We start from the raw sequence: 22672 nt of genomic DNA, 5'->3' as shown, positions 1-22672 counted from the left end.
GGGTGAGCAACGAGCCTAACTGTGAAATAACATGGTGGCCCATTCCGTCCCGCCGTCCGCCACCCCCGCCCCCCGCTCCTCGTCGCTTTCCGTCGCCCCTTGCCTCGAGAAGCGCGGAAGAGATCCAAGCACCGGAGCCTCGTACGTCACTTCCTTGAGCCGAGGAAGAAGCAATGAGCGCGAGGGAGAAAGAGAGCAGAGAGAGAGTGAGAGAGGCCGAAATGTAAGGGTGGGTTAGCAGGTTATATTGATTTATTTATACCTAGGAGGCCCGAACCTCCCTCTTGCCTGGGATGGGGTTATATTGGAAAAATACCTAAGGTTCACATCAGCCAGTCTCCATTTTTGGGGTGAAAGATATTCCGCGATTTTTCAAATAATGTGCATTTCGAGTTATTTCTTTGCAGGGGCTGTATCTGAGGCTCATATATATTCTTTTGCGCGATGAGACACTGTGCCGAATTATCGGCGAAACGAAAATCATGACTTTTTCAAAAATCACCTCGAATTGTTAATTGCGCGTCGTCTTCAATTATCATTCTTACTTCGCACCCGGGCCATTCTGCAGAGTGCAATTGCGACATGGCACGAGTGCCGTTGTCTGGTGACCCGGGTGTAGAAAGGGCGACGAGAGAAACGACGAGCCGTTAGACGCGTGCCTGAGGATTACAGTTCAATTTATAACTGTCACTGCGCTGGGCCGACTGCAAAAATAAACTCGGGTTCTTCGCGGAAACTGCATTTAAGCACAGCTGAGAAGGGACCGAGGTTCGCGTATGTGCAATTTGTGCGCATATGGGATGCGCGAAATATTTAGAAAAGCGAAACTTTTACCGAGCTCGGTCGTCTCTCCGTAAAAATATTAATAATAGTAGAAATAATAGTATTAACAATAATAATTAAACCCCGACCTCGACGGCGTGAATTTTGCGCATTGTCCGGCTTTTCGCAATAATATTGGATGAAAAAAATATTGTTTTCGACTCCTCAAAAAAAAAAAAAAATAAAAAAATAAAAAAAAAAAAGGAAAAATACTGTCGTACGACACGATTGTGTATGCGAAAGAATGCCGAGAATCCTCGAAATATGTGAGAAATGTAAAATGAGTTTGAAAATTCCCACAGTAAATCAGAGTTAGGGGCTGATGGGGTGATGTATATGATTACACCCTGTCTCCTTGCGGCCATAAATCTCCCCCACCACGGCGAGACGCAGGTCCCGAGGATCCTACAGGTACATCCTGCCTCGAAGGACTTCGAAATAGCTCCGCTAGAGAAATGAATATATTTCGTAGGGACGGATTCGAGTGGGGGGAGAGCCCGGAGGGACTCGAGAACTTTCAAACAATTCCAGGCAATTACACCCCGTATATAAGGGATGGTCGAACGATATTTCCAAAATTCGTCACTCGCTGCTGTGCGATTCACCGCGTATGGATTGCCCCGGATATTCTCGCGTCGAATCGTTTCGCTTCTTGAACTCGGAGCGTCGAGGGCCTTGTCCTGCTCGTAGCCTTCGATCTGAAAGCCGTACGGGGCCCGTATAATACCGTCTTACAGTTTCTCCTCTCGACTCGTTGTCGACTGAATTGTTATTAGTGTGATTACTGGTGCTCGTCGTGCCCTCCGATCCTCCCTTTCCATGGCTGGCACACTCACACCGCCGCGGTGTGAATTTCGTTGTCATGGTGTTTGCCTTTCAGGCTTTTACCGCGAATCGGGGGTTGAAACAGATGTTTTAACGTGTGGTTCTCCAAAGACGTAATAGCACAGCGTGCAAGGTGATACAACTTTTTTTTCGTATCCTTAATTCTCCTCCTTTTTGCTTTTTTATCTGTTTGGAAAATTTGACACCACTGCAGCTCTCGCCACAACATCTGTACTTATCATTCGCGGTATTGCGGTGCGAATGGAACCGGAGTACACAACAGGGTAAACACAACGATCTGTGCAAATGCAATGTCGAAATATCGGAAAAACTTGGCTCCGGCAAGCCCGATACGCGGGTACATAACTCTCGTCCCCGAGAGCAGCGAGGGTTGAGCAATTGAATTCTGGTTTCGAAAGACCTGGAGAACAACAAGGAAACGAGACGGTCGTTCCCCGTGTGAAATTACTTCGCTGCGCGGCTTACCCTTTATCCCCCTGAAACCCTCCCCCCTTCCGTTTTCCGTTTCCCGGTTTCGCCTCCCCTGCATGCACCGGCTCCTTTCTCCCGTGTAGGTATATCCTCATCCAGGAGGGATCTTCCGAAAATAAAGGAGATACGTCTTCCGCCCCCCTTCCCTCCTATGCCGCTTCGTATCCACGTATCTCTCTACACGTATCTCGTTCTGCTCGTGGCGTCGCGTCGTTCCCGAGCAGCGCTGCAGTAGGTACAAGAGCTTTTCCTGCACCCCGAAGCTCCGGGGCCGACGATCACCGTGCATGCGCGGCATCGAATGCGATAATAATTCGTTCCGCACATGCCGCCGCGCCGTTGCATTGCATTCGACTATTGGATATACCTACCGCGCGCAATGTGGAAAGAATCGCGGACGATATAGGTTATTCATATTCTACGTGATAAAATATTCATAGAAGTAGTCTTCCCGGTTACGAGTATATACGTGTACACGTTGGATGAGAAGTTATTATGATTAGAGAGGCATCGATTTCTACTGCTTAAATTCGTGATAAACACCGCTGAAGGATGTTATCCAATTATTGTATTTGCATGATAGTACATACTTATCTTTGGAAAAGATTTTTTTCTCCGATAGCTTGAATCGTTAGAGATTAGATTAAGACGGTATTGCCTGTAATAACAAAAGAGCGCATTTAGCCAACGTGTTATTGCGTTATACGTATATTATGTAACGTGGGTACAAGAATGGAAAACAAATTAGCCGTAGGAAAGAAGATGGGTAGAAAGAAAAAAAAAAAAGAAAAAAATTGTAGAAATGACCGACGAGCTGAAGTGGTAATTAAAGTCGTGTTATTTACGCCTCGGGACAATAAAACATGAATTGTGTTGCGAAGGCAGAGAACGGATACCAATTCTAGGTGTAATTCAACATGTTTCTTTTCCCCGCTCTTGGTTATCTTTTTTCTTCACGTTTTTTTTTTTTTGTCCCCTCCTCGTTTTTCATTTGTATGTTTGAAATGCGTTTATCCAATTAACATAATTGCGCGATTATCTCTCACCTCCCTGCCTGGCTGCCTGCACATGCGGACGGCGTTGTACAGTCCTCGACGACGTAACGCCTCGGCCATTTAGTTAACAAATCGAAATGAAGGAGGAGAAAAAAAAATTTAGATAAAAAAAACACCGCTTATTACCGCACGCACCAGCATTTAACAATCGCAGAAACTGTCCAAGCATACTATCCGCAATTGCGAACATATTTCCATCGCGTAATATGTTGTTTATGTGTGTGAAAAACGTCGCGCGATAAAAATCTCCACACGGAAGTTTCGCGAATCCGCGACGCGTGTCAATCCATTTGCATCGATGAGACTCGGCTGTGAATATTATTACTACAGCTCTTACGGCTTGAAAATTAAATCGTCATTCATTCGTGATGTGCGTTTCGAGACGCCGACGAGCCGAAGCCTTATGCGTATAATTTCGGAAGAAAAAAAATGTAACCCACGAAATAATTTTTCAACCTTTTTCATCCCGTGTTCTTGGTAAAATACGCCGAGTCATGTTGCACTGGAATTATTTTCTGCCGTCCTTTGGCCGACGATAACTCTCGAAACGTTATCACCGACGTTGAGAACTAATTGCGCAAAAGGCGCGCGTTGCGCAAATCAGCCGTCAGAGAGCTCAAGTTACTATCGGGTGCCTCGATGGCGTGTTAACGCCTTTTGGAGGGGTCGCGAAATATAATTGCACCGCAGGAGTTGAACGGTGAAAAGAACTCGACCCGAGTTCGACGCCCTTCGTGATATCGTAACGCCGTCAGAGCCGCGTTACAACCAAGTTTCATGATAATGATCAATTTTCTTTTATTTTTCAATTGCAGGCAAATGGTGTCCGCGCAGAGAATGGAGTTCGCCACCCGACGCCCAACGAGCTGCGAGCGACGCGGCGCGTCGCGGCGTTCTTTACTCCTCCGTCTTTCTCGGCAGTCCCGGTGAGTGAAAATAAAACATTTTATTTATATTTCTTCGTTCAATTTATCGGGAACGATTCCTCTCCGACCTCGTTGCTTTATATAAATTTTCACGGGATTATACCATGCGATGCGAGTTTTTCTAAAATATTTGTCTTTGTCCTTTGTGTCGGTGTTTCTTGTTTTTTATAGTGTCAAATCTATCGGGAATTAGACCGACTTGTCGACGAACGGTTCGATTTATTGTTCCTGTTTACATTTATATTTTATTACCTTGCTGTTATTATTATTATTATTATTATCATCAACATTTTTATTTTTCACACACGCGTTGCGGCTCACCTGCGTCTCGCACGATTATACTTTATTCATTATCGTCCGAGTTTTCCTACAGCGGAGGTCTTTGGGCTGCCTCTGACGCGGGACAGAGAGCCAAAGTATAAATATAAATGGCTCGGAATCAAATCTTTAGATTTTCTACGCCGACCGACTCTCGAATGCCTCGGAACCACTTCTCGTTAGTTATATCTAGACGTCGGATCGCCGACATATACGTATACCTTAAATATATATTAGGTACATATACGTATGTATGTGTGTATAATACGTGGTAGAGTAAAGAGAATTTTTTTTTTCCTCAGTCGTTAGCTGCGGTTGAAATTTTTCAAAACTGATCTCTTTCGCTCTCTGCCTCCCCATCTTTCTATCCTTCTTCTTTCCCCTCTTCTCTCTCTCTCTCTCCCTCTCTCTCTCCAACGTACACCGCCCCCGGCGTAGGTAATTAATTCGCAAATTCATGGTAGGTACTATACCAGCTACTCTGCGCTCGCAAAAGAGATTAACATCTCGGTAATTACAAGGATGTACGAGCCAGAGCGTATTCTCACCCATATCTGTTTATTTTATTCATCTTTCGCGAGGTATACGCGCTCAGGTAGTAAAAGAAATTCGTACTCTCGTTTTTAACCAAGATACCGTACGCAAGATCTACGAATGAAATCTGTCTAGTGACGAAGACAAAAGCAACCAATTAAACGAAATTCATTGACGATTCTGCTGCTCTATGCATAAGGAATTATTTGAGAAAGAAGCTCGTCGCTATTTTAACAGTGTATATATAGCTAATAAACAACGGTTCGTTTCGAAAATAAATTGTCCTATTCTTCGAATTTGATACAGGAATTGCGAACAAAACCCCGTACGTAAGAAGAGAAACAGAGATATCAGAGATCCGAGAATTATTGCAGACCATTTCGAAGACGTATGTATGCATATAACCGTCGAAATCTTCCGCGAGCATTGGGAATAACAAACCGGAAGTTCCCGTGCGAATCCGGGACGACCTTGTATAAATTTGCGGAATAAAAGCATACTACGTGCATACGCGTTACGTAGATACGTGTAAGATGATCGTGCAGGACGCAAACACCGCACTGCAGCGGAACCGTGCGAGGCATTGCAAAATTGCGGAGCGTCCTTCGCGGGAATAAATCCAGGTCATAGAGCGAGCGTTTTTGCTAAAACGTATAGGTTTTGTCGACCCCTCTCGATATACGTGGGCACCTACCTACAAGTGACGTAAGGCGTCTTGCCCGGCAGAGTATTCGCCCACTCGCTGTCTGCGCGAGCGATCTCGTCGCTTGCGCGCATGCGCGAGACTCGAGGCTTTAGGGCTGCCCGTGTCGGGAGGGAAAGAGGCTCGTTTCGCTCCTCGCGAGCGGTGGAGAAGGACGATACCTTGCGCCCTACGTCGGCGAGCGCAGCGGAGGTTAGCGCACAAGTGAACCACCGCCTCGGGTCGACTCGGGTCGTCATGGCAACCCGGCGAGGCGGTAATGCGGCGGTAACCATGGCAGCGCGAATCCTCTTCTCGTCCCTCCCGTCCTTGCCCTCATCCAGCCTCTTACAGCCTCTTATTCCAGCCATCTAGACGTGTCTTTATTCCGTCTCTCGATCCTCCGATCTCTTCGCGCTCTACGATTCCTGATTTTTTTTTCATTCTTCGGGTATCCCACTCGTTCCCAAAGATTGGCGAGACGCGATTACCTGTTTTTTTTTTTAATTTCTTTTTTTTTCGTTCTTCTTTTTCGGATGACATTCCTCGTCTCTGGAACGGCCTTCGCTTTAAAATTACTCACGACGGAATATCCGGTGATCTTGAAAGACAGTTTAATGCTCATTCATCGTTGATGGATAATTCATTACAGGTAGGAATTTTCTTCACGTACCAGAAATTCAACAATCTAATTTTCGATAATCTTTTTAAGTTATATTTAGCTCGTCGTGAAAATATTAAAGTATCTACAGACGTATAAAGGACTATCGTCAAGTTTGAAACCATATCTTCACTACGTATCGTTCACGATGTTACGTCAGTTTCTCGTTGCAAATTTTTGTCCTAAATTTCGTTCGACCGATTGTATTTGCGAGCGAATTCTCTCTAATCTGTTCTGAAATTTCCATTGCAATTCAGCCCATTTCCCAATCCACCTAATTTCAAGGGGTTGAAAACTAAACTGGCGCAAATCGACTTTTAGACTCGTGTATATGAATAGAGATTCAAGAATTTAGACTTGCTCGAACAAAAGTGCGCGATAGAACTTTCCAATTGTCAAAAATTTGATTCCTCGAATTCGAATATTCGGAGGTGCAAGTGCAGTCGACGTTCCATGCCATTGAAGACCCATAGACGATAGGTTGGAAGAAAAGTTGAAACATTTCTCAGAAAACATGCACTTATCGTTAAGCTTCGCCGCGAGAGCATTGCACCGACCGAAAGTATAGATCCCAAAGTGGCGGGTCGGCGTTGGGCTCTGGGTTGGGGTTTGGTTTGGTTTGGTTTGGTTTGGTTTCTCGTGCGGGTCGCACATCACCCGAACCCCTCGTCGCGTCGCTCGGCGGGTGATCGCGGTGTAACGTAAGGGTTGCGGGCCAGCCTCGGCGTCCGCGTTCGGGGTGAGCGAGTTTAAAACCCCCGGGGGCTCGAGGTCCGGGTCGGGTAGATTTATCGGATGTTTTGGTTGGCGGCCATTGTTGCCGGTGCTTTCATCTCCTTGGCATCCAGCAAGCGCGACCGCTAAACAGCCCCGGACTCCGCGGCTTGCACCTTTTATACCTTGTATACGCCACTTGCACTAGTTATGCTGCTGCTACCTGTACTTTATTCTCACATTCCCTCGTAGGTAATTGCACGAATGACAAAAAGCTTTCCGTTCAAAATGAGCTCGAAATGCACCGGAGGCGAATCTCGAATGAATTTCGAACGACTTTGCGGTGAGTTGAAAAAAAACTTTGCCACGAGTTCGAAACTGTGGACCCTCCGTGTACGATGTTCTTGAAACGAGCTCAAAATCCGCTTCGAGCTCGTGAATGGAGATATGCCGAGATGAGTTTGAATGCGAACTGTTGAAACGAGCTCAAGATTATGTCGATAACGAGCTCGAAGCGAATTTGAAAAAATACAAGTTCGGATCATTCGCTCCGATTTGACGGGACATATCCATGCTCAGTTTGGAAAGTAGCGGAATATTTGACAGCGCCGATGTGGCGGGTACGACCTGGTCTTGACTCACGTACCTAGAGAAGCGAGGAGGAACGACAAGTTCCTGGGGCGAGTATCGCGGAGCGGTCACAAGGCGTCCGTATGAAAAGAGTAGGCACAAGGTATTTCTTTTCGCTGCTCGGACGAGCGACGCCGAAGCCGCGGCGTGTTCTTCGATTAGCTGGAGCGACCCGACCGTGACCTCTCTCGCTCCCTCCCGCTCTCTCCTCTCCTCTCCTCTCCTCTCCTCTCTCCGGTCTCCACTCTTCGCTCTTCGCTCTTCGCTCTCCTCTCTCCTCTCTCCTCTCTCCGCGCTCCATCTCGCAGCACTGATTGGACGATCCATCACCGAGCGGCTGCCCCCGGCTCCGCTCTCCGAAGGTTCGGCTCGCGTCCGACGCGCCCAGGCTGGACACACGCACAAGGCCCCCGCGCGTCACGGCGTCCTTACGCACGAAGCCCTCGCTCTACACGCCGCTGGACGGGGACGGGGACGGGGACTCCGGTGTAATTGGTTCTCGTAGCGGCAGAAAACACCTCCGGATCGAACCGTGAGGAAAATGAGATTCTTCGACGAGCAACGTTGCAAAGCGCGCCCCTCCGACCCCCGGGACCTTTAATTAGACCGTTTCCGAATCGCGGATTGATCCTTGCCGGACGGAGCTTTCCTCCTCCGAGTCAAAGGGAGATGTTAATACCGTTGATCATAATGAACTCCGAAGCGAATATATTCGTCCGAAATTCTTTGTATACGTACCGTTATCATAAAGATGTAGGATCGGTCGATAAGCACATGTCTAAAAGCCGTCGATTGTTTGGGGCCCGATGGTGTGCCGATAAACGGTGAAAGGTATAAAAGGTACGACGGCATCGAGGCTGCAGCCGTCGATCCGTCCATATTCATGGGGCGAACAGATGGTAGGTAACCCGGCGGGCAGAGATATGCGCGAGTCTTGTTCGTGGGACGTGGAGGGATGATCGAACGCGTCGGGCTTAAGACGGACTAAGCAGCTAATAGACATGTCTCTTTGTGTCGGCCGGTAAAACGTGAACACGTTGTTCAGTCCCCGGGGTCGAACATGACTCGGATAATTTTGAGCATTCGTATAATCGATGTATTACACGGGCCGGTTCGTGTCGCGGCGTACTTAGAAGGAGGCGGAGTAGCGGGTTCCTGACGTGACGTCACGAGTGAGTCCCGAGTCCCGGTACCTTTCGGAGATGACGGAGCCGGGCTGCGGCTAGGAGAGAGACTCGCCCGCGTGGCGATTACGGGGCATTTTTCGAACACAATCATTAGCGCAATTATCATTGTGTCGAGGCACAATGAGCGCAGCTCCAGCCACCGACAACAATGGGCGACTCGAGAGGAGGAGAAGGAGGAAGATAAAAGAATGTAATAATGAAAAAGCAACGAGAGCCGTTCCCTTGAGTGCTGATGCGAACTATGCCTCCTCTCGTGCACGCGTACTTACCGTAGTACCTGCAACGCCAAACACTCGATGCAACACGGCTCGGTAATATCCTCCGCTGCACCCTGTGCATGTAAACTTCGTCCTCCACTCACCGACAAAAGACCTCTCAGAGCGTAGTGCCGTGCGTGATTATACTTACATCCCTCAATTGACGTTCCGCCGACGTGTTCTTAATGGGGGATCGTTCACGGGGGATGCTTACGCGTTGACCTTATACCACGCCGTCTGAACAAACCAAATGCAGGCTACAATTTCTCGACCGAGGATAAAGCTTTGTCACTTTTCGTTCGACCTTTATACGTCGGAATCAATAATTGCCGTATCGAAAACCATTTTTTCAACATTAGGCAAGTGACCTGCGTCAGATGACGAAACTTTCCCAATACCGACTACAGTTTTTGGATAAATTTTATCACGATTCTTGGCTCTGTGTCAGAAATCCACTTTTCCACCACACCGGAACGATCGTATCAACATCGATGGTTCGTTTCTTTTCATCTGCCAATGAATCGGAGTGATGACTTTTTAAATAAAACGAAACTTGCTTCTCTGTCCGTATCGGAATCGTACACAGGGCTTATCGATCAGAACGGTAAAAGTATATTACAGGCGCGTGGTCGAAAGTCCAGACCTTGAGATTACGAGGGAGAGTGAAAGGCGCGGGCGTTGGATGCATGCAGCGTAGGGGTAGAATCTGCAGGAGAAATGGCGAGCGGTGGAGAATTCGCACGGTTAGCGAACGGGGCACATGCGGTTCGCACGAAAAGCGGGCCACCCGCGGCAGCTCTCGGTCTCTTCATTTCCAGGCTGTCACGAGCAGAAGAAGATTTGGCCTGGGTTTGACAGCTGCAGGGTCCTGGCTGGGGCCGAGTAGGTTCGGAACTGGGCGCGGGGGCGGCATGGGCATCGGGAACATGCCGCATTCCCCGCCGTAGCTCAATAGCACCGCGTGCACCGCCACTGCACATCGCTTCTAGCCTTTTGTGAGAATACGCCGCACGTTTTAATTATTCGCCATCGTCGCCGGTCGTGATTCAGTTGTTCCTCTCGAGCTTTTTCCCTTTCAACCGAGAGTGCGTGCGGTCCCTGCTTGGTATTTCTTTTTTTTTTTTTTATTTCTTTTACCTCCCTTTTTTTCTCACTTTAATCGTTTTATTCTACCGACGAGGGACGAACTCGCGAGGGACGAAGAACCGCGCTGCAAAGTTACGAGAGTTAATATACAGAAAAACAGATACCGGCTAACAGCGATAGGAGAGGAAGTAGAAAGCAAAGATTAAAATAGAAAATAAAAGACGAAATAAAATAGATAGGTGAGAAACGGACGTATGGTGGGAAAAAATCGTTTCACGGGGAATGACAAAACCGTCTAGCGGGCCAAAATTGTCCCCGCGAAATTGCGAACGAACCGAACCATTCCGAGCATCTGCGCCCATCTGTGCATGCGCCATATTATCGTGGCGTGACGGACTACCGTGTGTGAGCGGGGTGAAGTCACGCGTTGGTTTATATTCACGGGCCTCGTCTCGCGTCGTTGAATTTCATATTTTGCCGTGAAGACGCCGGTCTGCACCGTGGCAATACGTCGTAACGCTTTATTTTCCGCCTCGGCTAGACCTGAGATCGCGGTGAAATTTTCGCCGGGATATGAGAGCTTGCAGATTTAGTTGTTCGACGCTGTTCGCTCGACTCGCACTGTGTATAGGAGAGAACTGTTTAATATCAGCTGCGCACATGGGACTCGCGGAGAGACACATTTCGCTAATATTCCTGTCGTGGAACAGGAAGGGAATAGGTGGAGGAGGAAGCTAGAGGACGCGAGAGCTTTTGCCGGGTGTGGGCAGAGACTGGGAAACCCTCCCCCGTCTCTCCCCTATTAATACGGTACATATATTCAAAAGGTACGAATATAACCCACACGGCGACTCGCGCCGACGGCGTAGGTGCCTTCATACGTCGGCTAAAACCATTGTGCCTGTATCTCAACTCTGACTTCATGAAATCTGTGCTTTCTATTGTTCCACGCCGAGGCTTGAGCTTTACGCTTTGTGAATTCCACCAGGGAACTCCGGAACTGTCTTTTCTCCCACATCCACACCCCCCTCTCTGTTTCTATCTCGCTCTCCGTGTAGTCGATGCCTTTGAATAAGAAGCTAATGAACGTCGACGTTGAGAATATCCTCTGTATTGTATCGTCCTCTCGATGCATCGGTTCACCTCTTCTTTATTCCTATTCCGTGTTACGTGTATCTGATACGTTCATCCGTGTTCAGCTTTTCAAAGAGCTTACTCAATTCTCCTCCGTATGGAGGTTCGCCATTTTCAATCGTGTATACATACAGCACCCATCAAAAACTCGGTATAATTAGGCTACGCTGGAAGTGACATGTTCAGGGATTCGATCAAGTAGCCTTATCCGGATCATTGTGCGAAATTCCAAAGTCGTTTCTCTTTTCGCATAGACGTAAATAGTGGAATTTTCTGCTATCAATTGTACGAATGATTATTCAACTTTGCAAACCGCCGTATTCAAGGAAGGTTGAATGAATACCCGAATGAAGGATACTTTCGGGTTTTCCGTGAATGCACCTTGCAGAGTTGGCATTCTCACCTTGGCGCGTACAATGTAAGTACCCGCGGCTTTCATCCTTCGCGAGCATAGGGAGCAGCGAAGTAGAGGCGGTATTGTTTCTCTTGTTGGTACTCGAGTCGAGCCTCCTCTCCTGTCTCCTCTCCTCGAGTGGCCTGGACCTCTCAACCGCCCTTGAATACCCCCTGACTCGTTCCTGGCCACGTTCCGTACTTACTCTCTCTCTCTCTCTCTCTCTCTCTTTTTCTCTCTCTCTCTCTCTCTGTCCCTCCCTCCTCTTCTCTTTCTCTCTCTTTCCGTATAGGTACCACCACGCTGAATACGGATACCTATACGTCCGCCCTCTCCCTTCGACCACCGTCAATTAGTGTCCTATTGACTCTCCCGGATCTGGTAGCAGCTCTGACTCTAAACTAGAGAATAATTAACGATTCTCCCCGTCCGTCGCCCCACGAATTACTTGCGTTCGGTGGTCATAAAGTGATTTACAACGGTGCTGCGTATCATACGAAAGACAGAGAGATGTGCGGAGAAGCTGAGATACGAATAGGATGCCTTATTATTATTTTCATTCATACTATTTTTATTTTCATTATTATTGTTGTTGTTTCACCAGGTGTGGGTTCGTTAACGAACTTTTTAAGAATCATCTCGCGCACGCAATAAATATTGTATAGCTATATGTATAATGTATATTCGTCAGGTAGAAGTACAAGTTTGTTTTTCTATACATATATATACACTTGTATTTTTTTTTCCCAATTTTATTTTGTATCGAAACGCATTTAATTTAACTTTTTACGCCCGACTTTTCATACAAGTGTTTCTAGTCTTTATTTTTATTAGCTCAAGTGGCTTGTTTCCTACACATACCTTTTTCTTTCACCTTTATATTCATATTATCGAAAGACTGCGTGTAATGAAGATGTCTGTTTGCCGTGAAAGACCGGGGAGAAGGAGAGGCGCCACAAATTATCATGCGGGTCCGAACGAACCAACGACGTTTATACACCGCGTGGCCAATGTGCGGGAAGAGGAATGAGGGGGAGAGAGAGAGAGAGAGAGCGCTTATCTTGCGAGCGGCTTGTTTCCTGACCTCCCTATTAGTTCGCGTGTCCCCGATAATCTATATACTCGGGTGAAATACGGCTACTCGATCTCAACGGACCCGGTCCAAGTCGTTAATTAGCTTCGTTCCACTCTTACTACTTTCTACCACTACTGGCTACTCCTCATTCTCATTCTCATTCACCTTCGTTTAATTACTTGTATATACCCAAGACAACACTGCTTCTCGTGTCAAAGCTTGACACGTGTCGCCACGCCGCAATGAATCTCTTTCAAATTATACAAAATTCGCGCACGCATAATTCAATCCGAACTACCTACTCGTACCTGTCGACATATATTTTAAGAAAATGACGGTGAACGATCGATCGCGGATTTTTTCATGAAACAGTAAGAAGTTATTGCTGTGTGATCAGCATTTAAGATGTTAGTCAATTCTGTCCTCGAATTTGAAACAGTACAATTCGGAAAGTTTACTTTTTTGAAAATAATGTCTAGCTTCAAAATTATATCTCCTTGAGTATAGTGTGAAGGTAAAAACGTGGGTTTTTGTACAACGAATGTTAGAATCCGTCTTGTCCGGTTGACGGAGATTGTACTCCACTCGTATAGCGACTCGGTGTTCTGCGTCATCCATCGATTGCATTCCAACTCCTTTCTCACATTTTATTTGTTTCACTTTTCCATACGGTATTCTTACTTTATTTCGTTCAATTCTATTTCTAATACCGTCTTGAATTACTCGGGAACGATCAGCGATGGCATCAGCGGTTTTCGGACGAAGACGATGAACTCTGTAATTTTATACTTTCCATTCGATCCTGAATTAATTCAGCAGTTAATGTCTATTATAGATTAGCTCTCGACCTCCAGTTACGGAAAGTATCGGGAATTCGAGATTAAACTTATTGGCGAAATTTGAATAGGAACCAAATAAGCCAGAATTATGTGTACTAATCGGCGTCAACTCTACAAGTGGAAACTCGTTTCTTAACGACGACAAGGGCATTATATCTTTAGCACATTTTTGTGCGGCGTCGAAACGGTCGATCGGTGACGGTGAAGAGTCCGAATCATACTTCTCAAAGCAGGTATCACGCATAATGTCTACAAACGTGGAAATTAACCACGGCGTGGATTTGACGCCATCGAAGTGATCGATTTACGGCCCTTGTTTACAAAAGATGCTAATTTTTTCTCATTATCTTTAAATATTCCCCGGTTAGATTGGAAGACGAGGAAGGCTCAGCGGGACCACACGAGTCAGTTCCGCTGCTGAAAAGAGAGGACGAGACGCTCTTCGAGGCAGAGAAGAGTGCAACACGCATAGTCTACGTGTCGTCGGGGCGCGTCCGCACTCTCGTAAATCAAATTGCTTAGATTATGTCGTATTAGTGCGTGTTTTATGACGTACTTTGAGATACCAGCCGATGCCGCTCACTCTGCTGCCGCTACCGTCAAGGCGATCCGCGGTCCGCTGCCGTCCTGCACAGTTGAAAATTATTAATGGCGCGCTTTCGAATAATTAGACCACTTAGTGAACTTATCGACGCGAATCCCGCCGGTTCGTCAAACCGTATATCACGCCCGCTTATAATGCGGTCGCTCAAATATATCGGGTTACAATTATCCTCTTCACTTTCATTTTCTTTCTTTTTGCCGAATCTTTACAAAATCCCGTCAATATAATCCCTGCGTTACATATGTGTGTGTGTATATATAAATGACGAAAAATCTTCAAGATCATTGCGTGGAGCCTGGTGATTTTCGAGAAGTATTCACTTTATCCCCGTTTGATAAGAATTAAGAGGATCGTCAAGTTTCGGAGGAAACAAGGAAGTGCTCAACGCAAGGAGATAAAATGCGTGAGGTAAAAAGAACGAGCGGTGGGTAGACAAGAAGCCAAAAATGAGACTGTGAGCTGATCGAGCGAACGAAGAGCCGAGTCATGTCGCGTGTCACGAAAGCTACTCCCTGCGGACCAACACCTTCTTTCCGTCTGTGCACGACGCGTCGGAGCTGAGAGGAGGAACCGGCGGTTCTCAGGTTTCTCAAGTGAACGACAAATATCGCGTTCAACGTTGTACAAACTTATATTACGTTGCAAAAACGCTGTATCAATTGTCGGCAAAACTGTTACGCGGCGATTCGCGCAGAGGTCAACGAGCGGCCAAGCTTTTGTCCCGATAACTGAAAGTGACCAGGAATTGATCGTCGTATCGATATCTGCTTATCACAATTTCTCGGCGAAAATCGAGGCCTCAAGTTCGCCGACATCGCGCGTCGCAGCACATGGAGAGCGGTTATCTTTAATCTGCGGGAATAAATCAGATCGCACAATGCTTGCGGTGAATGTATTACACACACACGTGTGTACGTGGGTGCGTGTAACCGCAGAGGAATAAAGGTGATGCGAAAAACCGCGGCAATGGTCGAGTCGAAAAAGCTGCGCCTCGGAGTTTCTTGCGGGATTCGGGCTGACGAGACGACGGGTACTAACGTAACGTAGTTCGAATCGTTTCCCTGATTAATTTGAGGAGAAAAAGCGTCGGATTCCGCTCGCTCCTCAGTCCTCGAGGCTCGGAGTCGCGAGCGGGTCGATCGGAGCCGGGGGAGGCCGACAAACGCGGATCACAGGGCCGCTCGCTCCTAATCGGAGCCGCGATTATTATCTCCGGTTGAGGTGGATGTATATGGAACGTTTTACCGTATAAAAGCCATATCTCGGTCCAAATACGGAGACGCGGGCATCGCCGATCGCGCTCCGCGCAACCTTCTGCGCCGAGCATCCGGGAGAGCAATCTCGGCTCCTCTTCTCCGCATACAGTCACGCACCTACGTTACACGGCAACGTCACGCACGGAGCGTATGCACGACCCACACACGCGCGACGCCCGCCGATGGAGGCTACATTCCATCAAACCAGCCTCCATCTTGTGCGCCTCTAACCCCTGCGGCCACGGCTGGCCTCTCTCTGTCCATCTTAATCTGATCGGCCTGGAATCACCTATATGGATGTCTCTCTTTAACCCACGTGGCGGAGGGAAGGAGACGAGTGGCGAGGAGTGGAGAGGAGAGGAGAGGAGAGGAGAGGAGGGGAGGGAAAGATGCCCGCGCCCGTTGGGTGAAAAAGGATATGATAAAATCCAGACGGGATTTTTTCTCCTCATTTTTTTATCCCCCTTTTTCCTTCCTTTTATCTCCTCCTTATTCTTCTTCTTCTTCTTCTTCTTCTTCTTCTTATTCCTTTCGCGGACGATTCTCTCCCGTGTGCGCGGGGTTTTGCGCGTGGGTGGATGAGGTCCGAGGTGCGCTGCACCCATCGAACAACGCCGCTGCCCTCGCCATCTCACGCGTTTGCGAACCTTAGCAATGGAGTCCGATCCACCGGCGGTCAGCCGGCCGACCCTCGCCTTGCTCGGCTAGCACTGCGGAGACTCTCTCGCGCTAATCCGAAATATCTCGTTATTAAATCGGCTGAGTTATAGCTGCGCCGAGTCGGCTCGCCAGCGTTGTGCAAAAACAGGGAGGCTACGCGCCATCCGCGATCTAATCTTTTCGTAATCTCTACGGCATTAGCCGTATAACGGTCAAAGGAGTTTCCCGGATTTATATCTACCTCGATATTCGCGAGCTGCCGTGCGCGCGATTTGAAACAAGTTGGCAAAACCGAGCAGGCTACGCGTCTTCGAGTTGTCGGGATCGGGAAGACCGACGTCGAAATTAGTGCCCTTGAAATTTGTTCCACCCTGCGGGCGCTACGGCGGCGGATATGCGGAGCGAGTTGAAACGCGGGGCGAAAGGGGCTGAAGATGCAGGGTGCAGGATGCATTTTTAACGATACTAAAATAGCGACCGGGGCAAAGAGCCCGCTATGCTCTGCGGTTGTGGAATAGCGCTCTCTCTCCTCTTCGGAGGAGAAAAGCCCCCGTTGCAGCATGCGCTCGATGCACTACCAGACAAAACATCAACAGCTGCGCCGCCGACGATCCGCGCTCGTCGTCGTCTTCTTCTTCTTCTTCTGCTTCGTTCCCGTCGGGCTCTCCGAAATTCTACGCTCTTCTTCATCTCTTAGTTTCGTATTTCGGACCCCGAAACCCGTCTCTCTCTTCGAGAAATTCTTCAGGGTCTCCGATGAGCGTGTTCACGCATTCCTTCGCCTTACCCTCCTCCCTCCCTTCTTCGCTATATACGCCGAACGTGTCATCAACCGCACAAAGTCACACGGTGTTGTCTATCGGGCTTCTCTGTATGTTTTTTGATTATACGACGAACAAACAGCGGTTCTTCTCATCGATGAAAAATTTAGGGGAACGATAATTCCGGCATACACGTATTTTCGCACGAATTGCACGATGTTCGATCGTACGTAAGGTTTAACACGCAATATTGCGTGTGTGTGTTTGTGTGTGTGTACGCGTTTCACCGGCACCCGCGGTGATAAATTGATTATACCCATACAACCGACCGCCTTTCGGGTAATTCTCGTTTTCGTTATTCTTATTATAATAAACACATAATATCGATCGCTTTACATATTATTTTCGTGAGGAGCTCGCGCACACTGCACGGAATAAGAAACGCGTGGGCATATCTGCTCGTTGGGATAAGTGGGCCCCTCGGGCTCGACGGTGAAGCTCGATGATCGTCTCTTGAGAATATCTGCAAGATCGATCGATCGGCACTTGAGAAAGAAAGAAAGAAAGAATGAGAGGGAAGGAGAGGGCCGACTTTTGTGTTTGAAAATAATGCAAATGTACAATATTATGCATCTCGCGGCAGAAACGATATGCAGAAAAGTGACTAAACGGAGAAAACAACACTGTATAACAAGGACGTGGAGGAGATGAAAAGGTGAGGGTAAAATGAGCAGCGAACAGGTGTGCGAACCGGTATATCTATACCGTGTATTATAATTTGATCTCTTATATGTACATTTCGAGACGACAACTCGGCTCGACGACGAAAAGCTCTGTTGAGAGCCGGAGCCGACGACTCAGAAATGGCCCGTCACAACTCACTCTGATTACAGCCGGTTTATTTAGAAGTTAATTTGAATAAAACGACGAGCGGCGGACCCGCTGCGGAGCCGAGACGCGATTCCAGAGCTCGTGGCAGCGAGCTCGCGGCGTAATCTATACATAGATATACAGGGAGTCACTGTCACCGAGTTGCCTCGGGTCGCCTGCATCATCGTGGTAGCCAGCTTTGAGCTCCGCAGGCCTCGTGACGCTATTTATTTTAGTTTTATTTAAGAGTTCGCAGGTTTAGGATCGGCAGTTTATAGAGCCGATTCGTGCCTGGGTACACAAACAATCCGGGGCTATTAGGGCCATAGTAGTGTTTTTCCAACGCTTCTCTAGCCGCGTTAAATCCCCGCCTCAATAGTCATTCTCATTCCGAAATCCAATTCTCGCTCTCCCTCCCTTCCCCCAGCTACGTCTTTTCCCTCTCGCCCTTCGAACCCTCGGCGTTGATATCGTCTGGACCAGGATCCCCGGCTGTCCCCCCTCCTCCTCCTCCTCCTCCTCCTTCTTCTTCAGCTCCTTACTCCATTGATTAAGCTCGCTGCGAAGGAGCGGAGCTGAGACCACCGCGTCTCATCGCAGCCGCGTTATGGCAGCTCTCTTCGCGAGGCGGAGAGAAATGGGCACCAGCGGCCAGTAATGAGCCAGAAAACTGGCGACAGCTAGCTATGTGTGCTATCCCGACCGGCGGAGGGTGTGATACGCGGCCCATAACTCACCCGGGCCTCCGGGCCGTCTTGTTAGCGCCCCGGAGTACCGAACGAAACCAGCCAGCCGGTCCGGCGTGTACCGTTTCTACACACCACCGAGGCAGCTCGAGATACCGGCGATGGTCCTCGTCCAGACAAACGGCGGCGTTGCGAGTCGAGAGGAGAGAGGAGAGACCCTCCAGCTATGATACACCGTCGATATCCTCCGCAGGCACACTCGGCTCACCCCTTGTTACTCTCGCCGCGGAAACGCGTACGCGATCGGCCGCTATCTTCGAACGAATCTCTCTTCCCAGTTAAGCGGAGGAACGAACCGCTGCGGAGAATCGAGGAACCGCGGGAACCCTGTCGAAACACCGCGAAAGGTCCTTCTCCGAAGACTTCTGCCGGATGGATGAACACGCGTGATCGTAAAATTTTTACTGCTCTTGAAGATTTTGCAATCGGTGTATCGTATAGTTTCTCTTCCCTCCGAGTTCGAGATCGGTGATTCGCTTATTTCGGGGTGAGAATTTGCCTGCAGAGTTACGGATGCGTGAAATACTGTCTCGAGATACCCGCCTGCGTGCCCAAAGGCGAATATTACCACAATACGGTTTTATATCGTACAGCAGTCACTAATTGCAACACGAAACGGAGGAGCGTTACGTTTTACGAGTATTCTCGAAGAGTGACTAAAAATAGTACGCCCGAGAGAGCGTTGAATCGAACGGCCCGCTCGCGGTTGTGTACGAAACCCGAGCCTCGGAATCTTGCGGCGAGGGTTATCTCGGCGTCTACATCTCGCCGCGTTGCGATCCGTCGCGATCTCGACGTGGAATAAGGCTGTGGACGGTCGGCGGTGGCGGCGGCGCGGCTGTGGAATATGAAAAAACGAGAAAATAAGAGGTGGATACGGTAAGGCCGAGACGAAGACGGAGTAAGGAGAGGAGCGTAAGAAACACGGGCAAAAAGGACGGGAGGAGATAAACACACAAGCGGGGTAAAAAAAACATCGGGTATACGTATATGTGGAAACAGAGGACGCGAGAGTCGTTAAAACGTTAAAGCCTCACCCTTAAATGCCCGGTGAACCACGTGGCCGCCGCACACGGCGACAAAAAGTCATCTTCGTGCCGCATGCACCACTCTCTCTATCTACGTACGCAGATATCTCCGCTTCTCCACGGGCCCGCTACCAACACGCACCACGAAAACGGAATCCCAACACCGTTTCGAGGACACGTGCTCGTCAGATGTCTTCGCCTGACATCGCGCAGCGTCGCAACTTTGACGTCGCCGTCCCGGCGCTTCCATTAACACTTTTATCCCGCCCTTTCGAACCCTGGAATTGACGCAACGCCGCTGCACCCTGCGTCGAGGTACTCGGGGTCAGATCACTTCCATAAAGTCTCCTTTATATTCGGAGTGTCGAAGCCCAGACGCGACTCGACGCAGTCCAAAGTCAAACAGACAGAGATCGATGCCGTGACATTCGCGATTTCTGAATCGTCGACGTAAGAACGCGCAACGTCGACTGAGATCGTTATTGAACAGGTTCCTCTTGAATCGTCGTCATTACACTCGAGGAGAAGCCCGAGAATCCAGTCCGTCCGTTCAGGCTGCCCTGAAATCTGGCATAGAACAATGGATCACATTGTCTGGTCTAGGAGTCATGGTACCTGGTGAAAAACTGTATATTCGTAGCGGGTAACACGGTGGTGAGTGAATTCCTAGTGTTGACATAGCCGGGGGCCGCCCCTAAGTCCCGTTTGTTCGACGGGGTTTCGGGGGGGCGAGGAAAGGCAGGGTACACAGAGAGACCGCGAGGGTATTTATGACACGTGTGGTAATCTGGGGACAGTATCGCGGTAGCACGCGCTAGTATCGCTGTTTAACGACTGTATAATTAAGACGAAGTCTCACGTCCTGGCTGTAATTATCATAGAAAGCAGCGCGTTGTTTCTGGCTACGCATCACCGAACGCGAGTCGCGCCGGGTCGAGCATTAATTAAGGTAATCTCTATACGTGCCCCTGAACACCGGGCAATGAACACGGATGCGGTTAAACCTCGGCGTGATCGTTGCACCTGCGGTCGAAAGGCGTTGCGTTCCCGGTTTCTTCGGCCGCTCCGTTTTCCGCTCGTCGGTCGCGACGAGTTCTCTCCGTTCCTTCGCAAACTCTCTCGCTACAGCCTCGCTGAATGCGACACACTCTCTCTCTCACCGAGGCAGCTGTCAGCGGGACGTTTTCGACTGAGCCTGGGCCAAGACTCTTCGCCTTTGCCTCTGTCCGGATTCCCTTCGCGTTGCGTCACTCTCATCCCTAGACGGGAGTGACGGGAGGCCGTTTGTCCGTTTCGTCTCCGGGAATTTGCTCTCAGTTTTGATCCAACGAGTAGAGGAAAAGGTCGCCCGATGTCCTACGGGCCTGATTATGACGTTCTTTTGAAGCTCGAGCCGAACAAACCGACCGACTGAATGATCGCATTGTGTTCAGCTGCTCGGAGCTCCGTGCATGGAACTCGAGGCGGCTGGTATACGAGAAATAATTCCGGTTTTGTCATCGTCGGTATAAAAATTGCAACGGGTTTGAATATTCTTGCGTCCTGCACCGCGGCTGGGGGGGGAATATTAATACCTTAAATACCAGATCGTGATTGAGTCTCCGATATACGTTAAAAACTCGCAGACGTCTCTCGGCCTGCACGATTCGTCCACGGTCGGTTCGTGATCGATGCGGACATCTCTCAAAACCTAATTACCGATGCAAAGTTCCCCCGAGCATTAAAATTCATCCTTCTTCTTTTTCATTACCCGTCCGCACGCATTCCTTTTACCTTACGACGCTCCTGATCTCGGTCTCCTGGAAACATCCGTTGACATAAGAAAAAGGAACAAGGCGTCGAGAGAACAGAAAAAGGAAGGACAAAAGTACAGCATGAAACGAGTACAAGAATCAAGGTGGCCGTATAACACACTTGAAGCTGGCTATATTATTTACCGTTTAATCTTTATTACTCCACTTTCGTACAGAATGTGATTTATTCAGCTCCTTTTATTCCCGGAGTCCGAAGAGACGGACCGATCGTATCACGAGTCGATCAATCCTCTATAAAACTAAAACAAAAAAAAAAAAAAAACAGAAACAAAAAAACCATCGGTCCAAGAAAATGGAATTCTCGGAGAAAAACATCGTTTTCTGCACCGATCCAAGCGGATGTTAGCCTGACGGAATCCTTGGACCACCTTGAACGAACGATTCCAACGAACCCTGCAACGTCGTTCTCGTTCATCCGGAGACCAATAATCGGGACAAATAACTGCAAAGCGGCAGGACCGTGAATCGTGATGGAAAATTGCGGCGACGGTGTGTGGGTGCCGTTTTTATGGTATTCGAGAATCGGCGAACGCGGTGGAACGCCTGATACAAACGCGCGTGCGAATGTGGGTCGTATTTGCGGAGAAACAGCCGCGCGGCTCGCTAACGAATGCACCTAGATTACTCACGTGTTGCGCTGCAGCGGTAATTGATATATCGATTCCGTCCGCCTCCGCCCCCCTCTGCCGCCGCCGCCGCCGCTCCGCGGGGGCACCGCAACGCACGCGGCAAATCGATCAGTATTCATAGATCGTACGACACATAAAATATACCGGCATGTCCATGAATCAGATAACTGTCACAGAGGCTCCTTCGAACGTCTCAATCAACCCGACTACCTAGGTATACCTTGTTCAATCGGCTATCCCGACCGCAATCGCGTTGTTTATAGAGTTAATTTCACCATCTACACTCGACAAGCGATCTGCACCGATTTCCCCGAATGCGTATCAACGTTTCATTATTCTTAAAAAATTTGTTTATTCAACTTGCATTATTCGTCTTCTTTCCATTATTTTCTGCTTCCGTTTTTCAGCGAATTAATTATCGCGCCCATCGGTCCGATATGCTTCTCGTTTCATCGTTACGGTGTCTCTTTATCTTTTTCTCGTTCCAGTGTCTTCTTATTCTTCTTCTCCTTCTTCTTCTAACACTTCAATCGGTTTTACGCTCTGTTGTGTTAACGCGCGGAAGCGGTTCGGGGTTGTTTGAAAACAGACTCGTGAAACACACACGAAATTTGTGATCGCTCGTCGAGTCTGGTCTCTTAATTCGTTGGCTTTTTAAGGGGCATGGGGAGGA

At 48.5% G+C, this 22672-nt stretch overlaps 1 protein-coding gene across 5 annotated transcripts in view; it reads left to right on the top strand.

The window, feature by feature from the left end:
* Positions 1-22672, top strand: part of LOC124297419 (homeobox protein homothorax) — a 284954-nt gene that overhangs the window by 167962 nt on the left and 94320 nt on the right. For all 5 annotated transcript variants that reach the window (XM_046748425.1, XM_046748424.1, XM_046748423.1 and 2 more), the window contains one exon: positions 4010-4120. In XM_046748425.1, coding sequence (XP_046604381.1) covers positions 4010-4120 — 111 coding nt within the window. The remainder of the gene's footprint in view (positions 1-4009; positions 4121-22672) is intronic.

The sequence above is a fragment of the Neodiprion virginianus genome, chromosome 2 (assembly GCF_021901495.1).
Source record: "Neodiprion virginianus isolate iyNeoVirg1 chromosome 2, iyNeoVirg1.1, whole genome shotgun sequence".
NCBI classification, from domain to species: domain Eukaryota; kingdom Metazoa; phylum Arthropoda; class Insecta; order Hymenoptera; family Diprionidae; genus Neodiprion; species Neodiprion virginianus.
The sequence above is the reverse complement of the archived record's forward strand: the minus strand, read 5'-3'. Positions and strand labels throughout refer to the sequence as shown.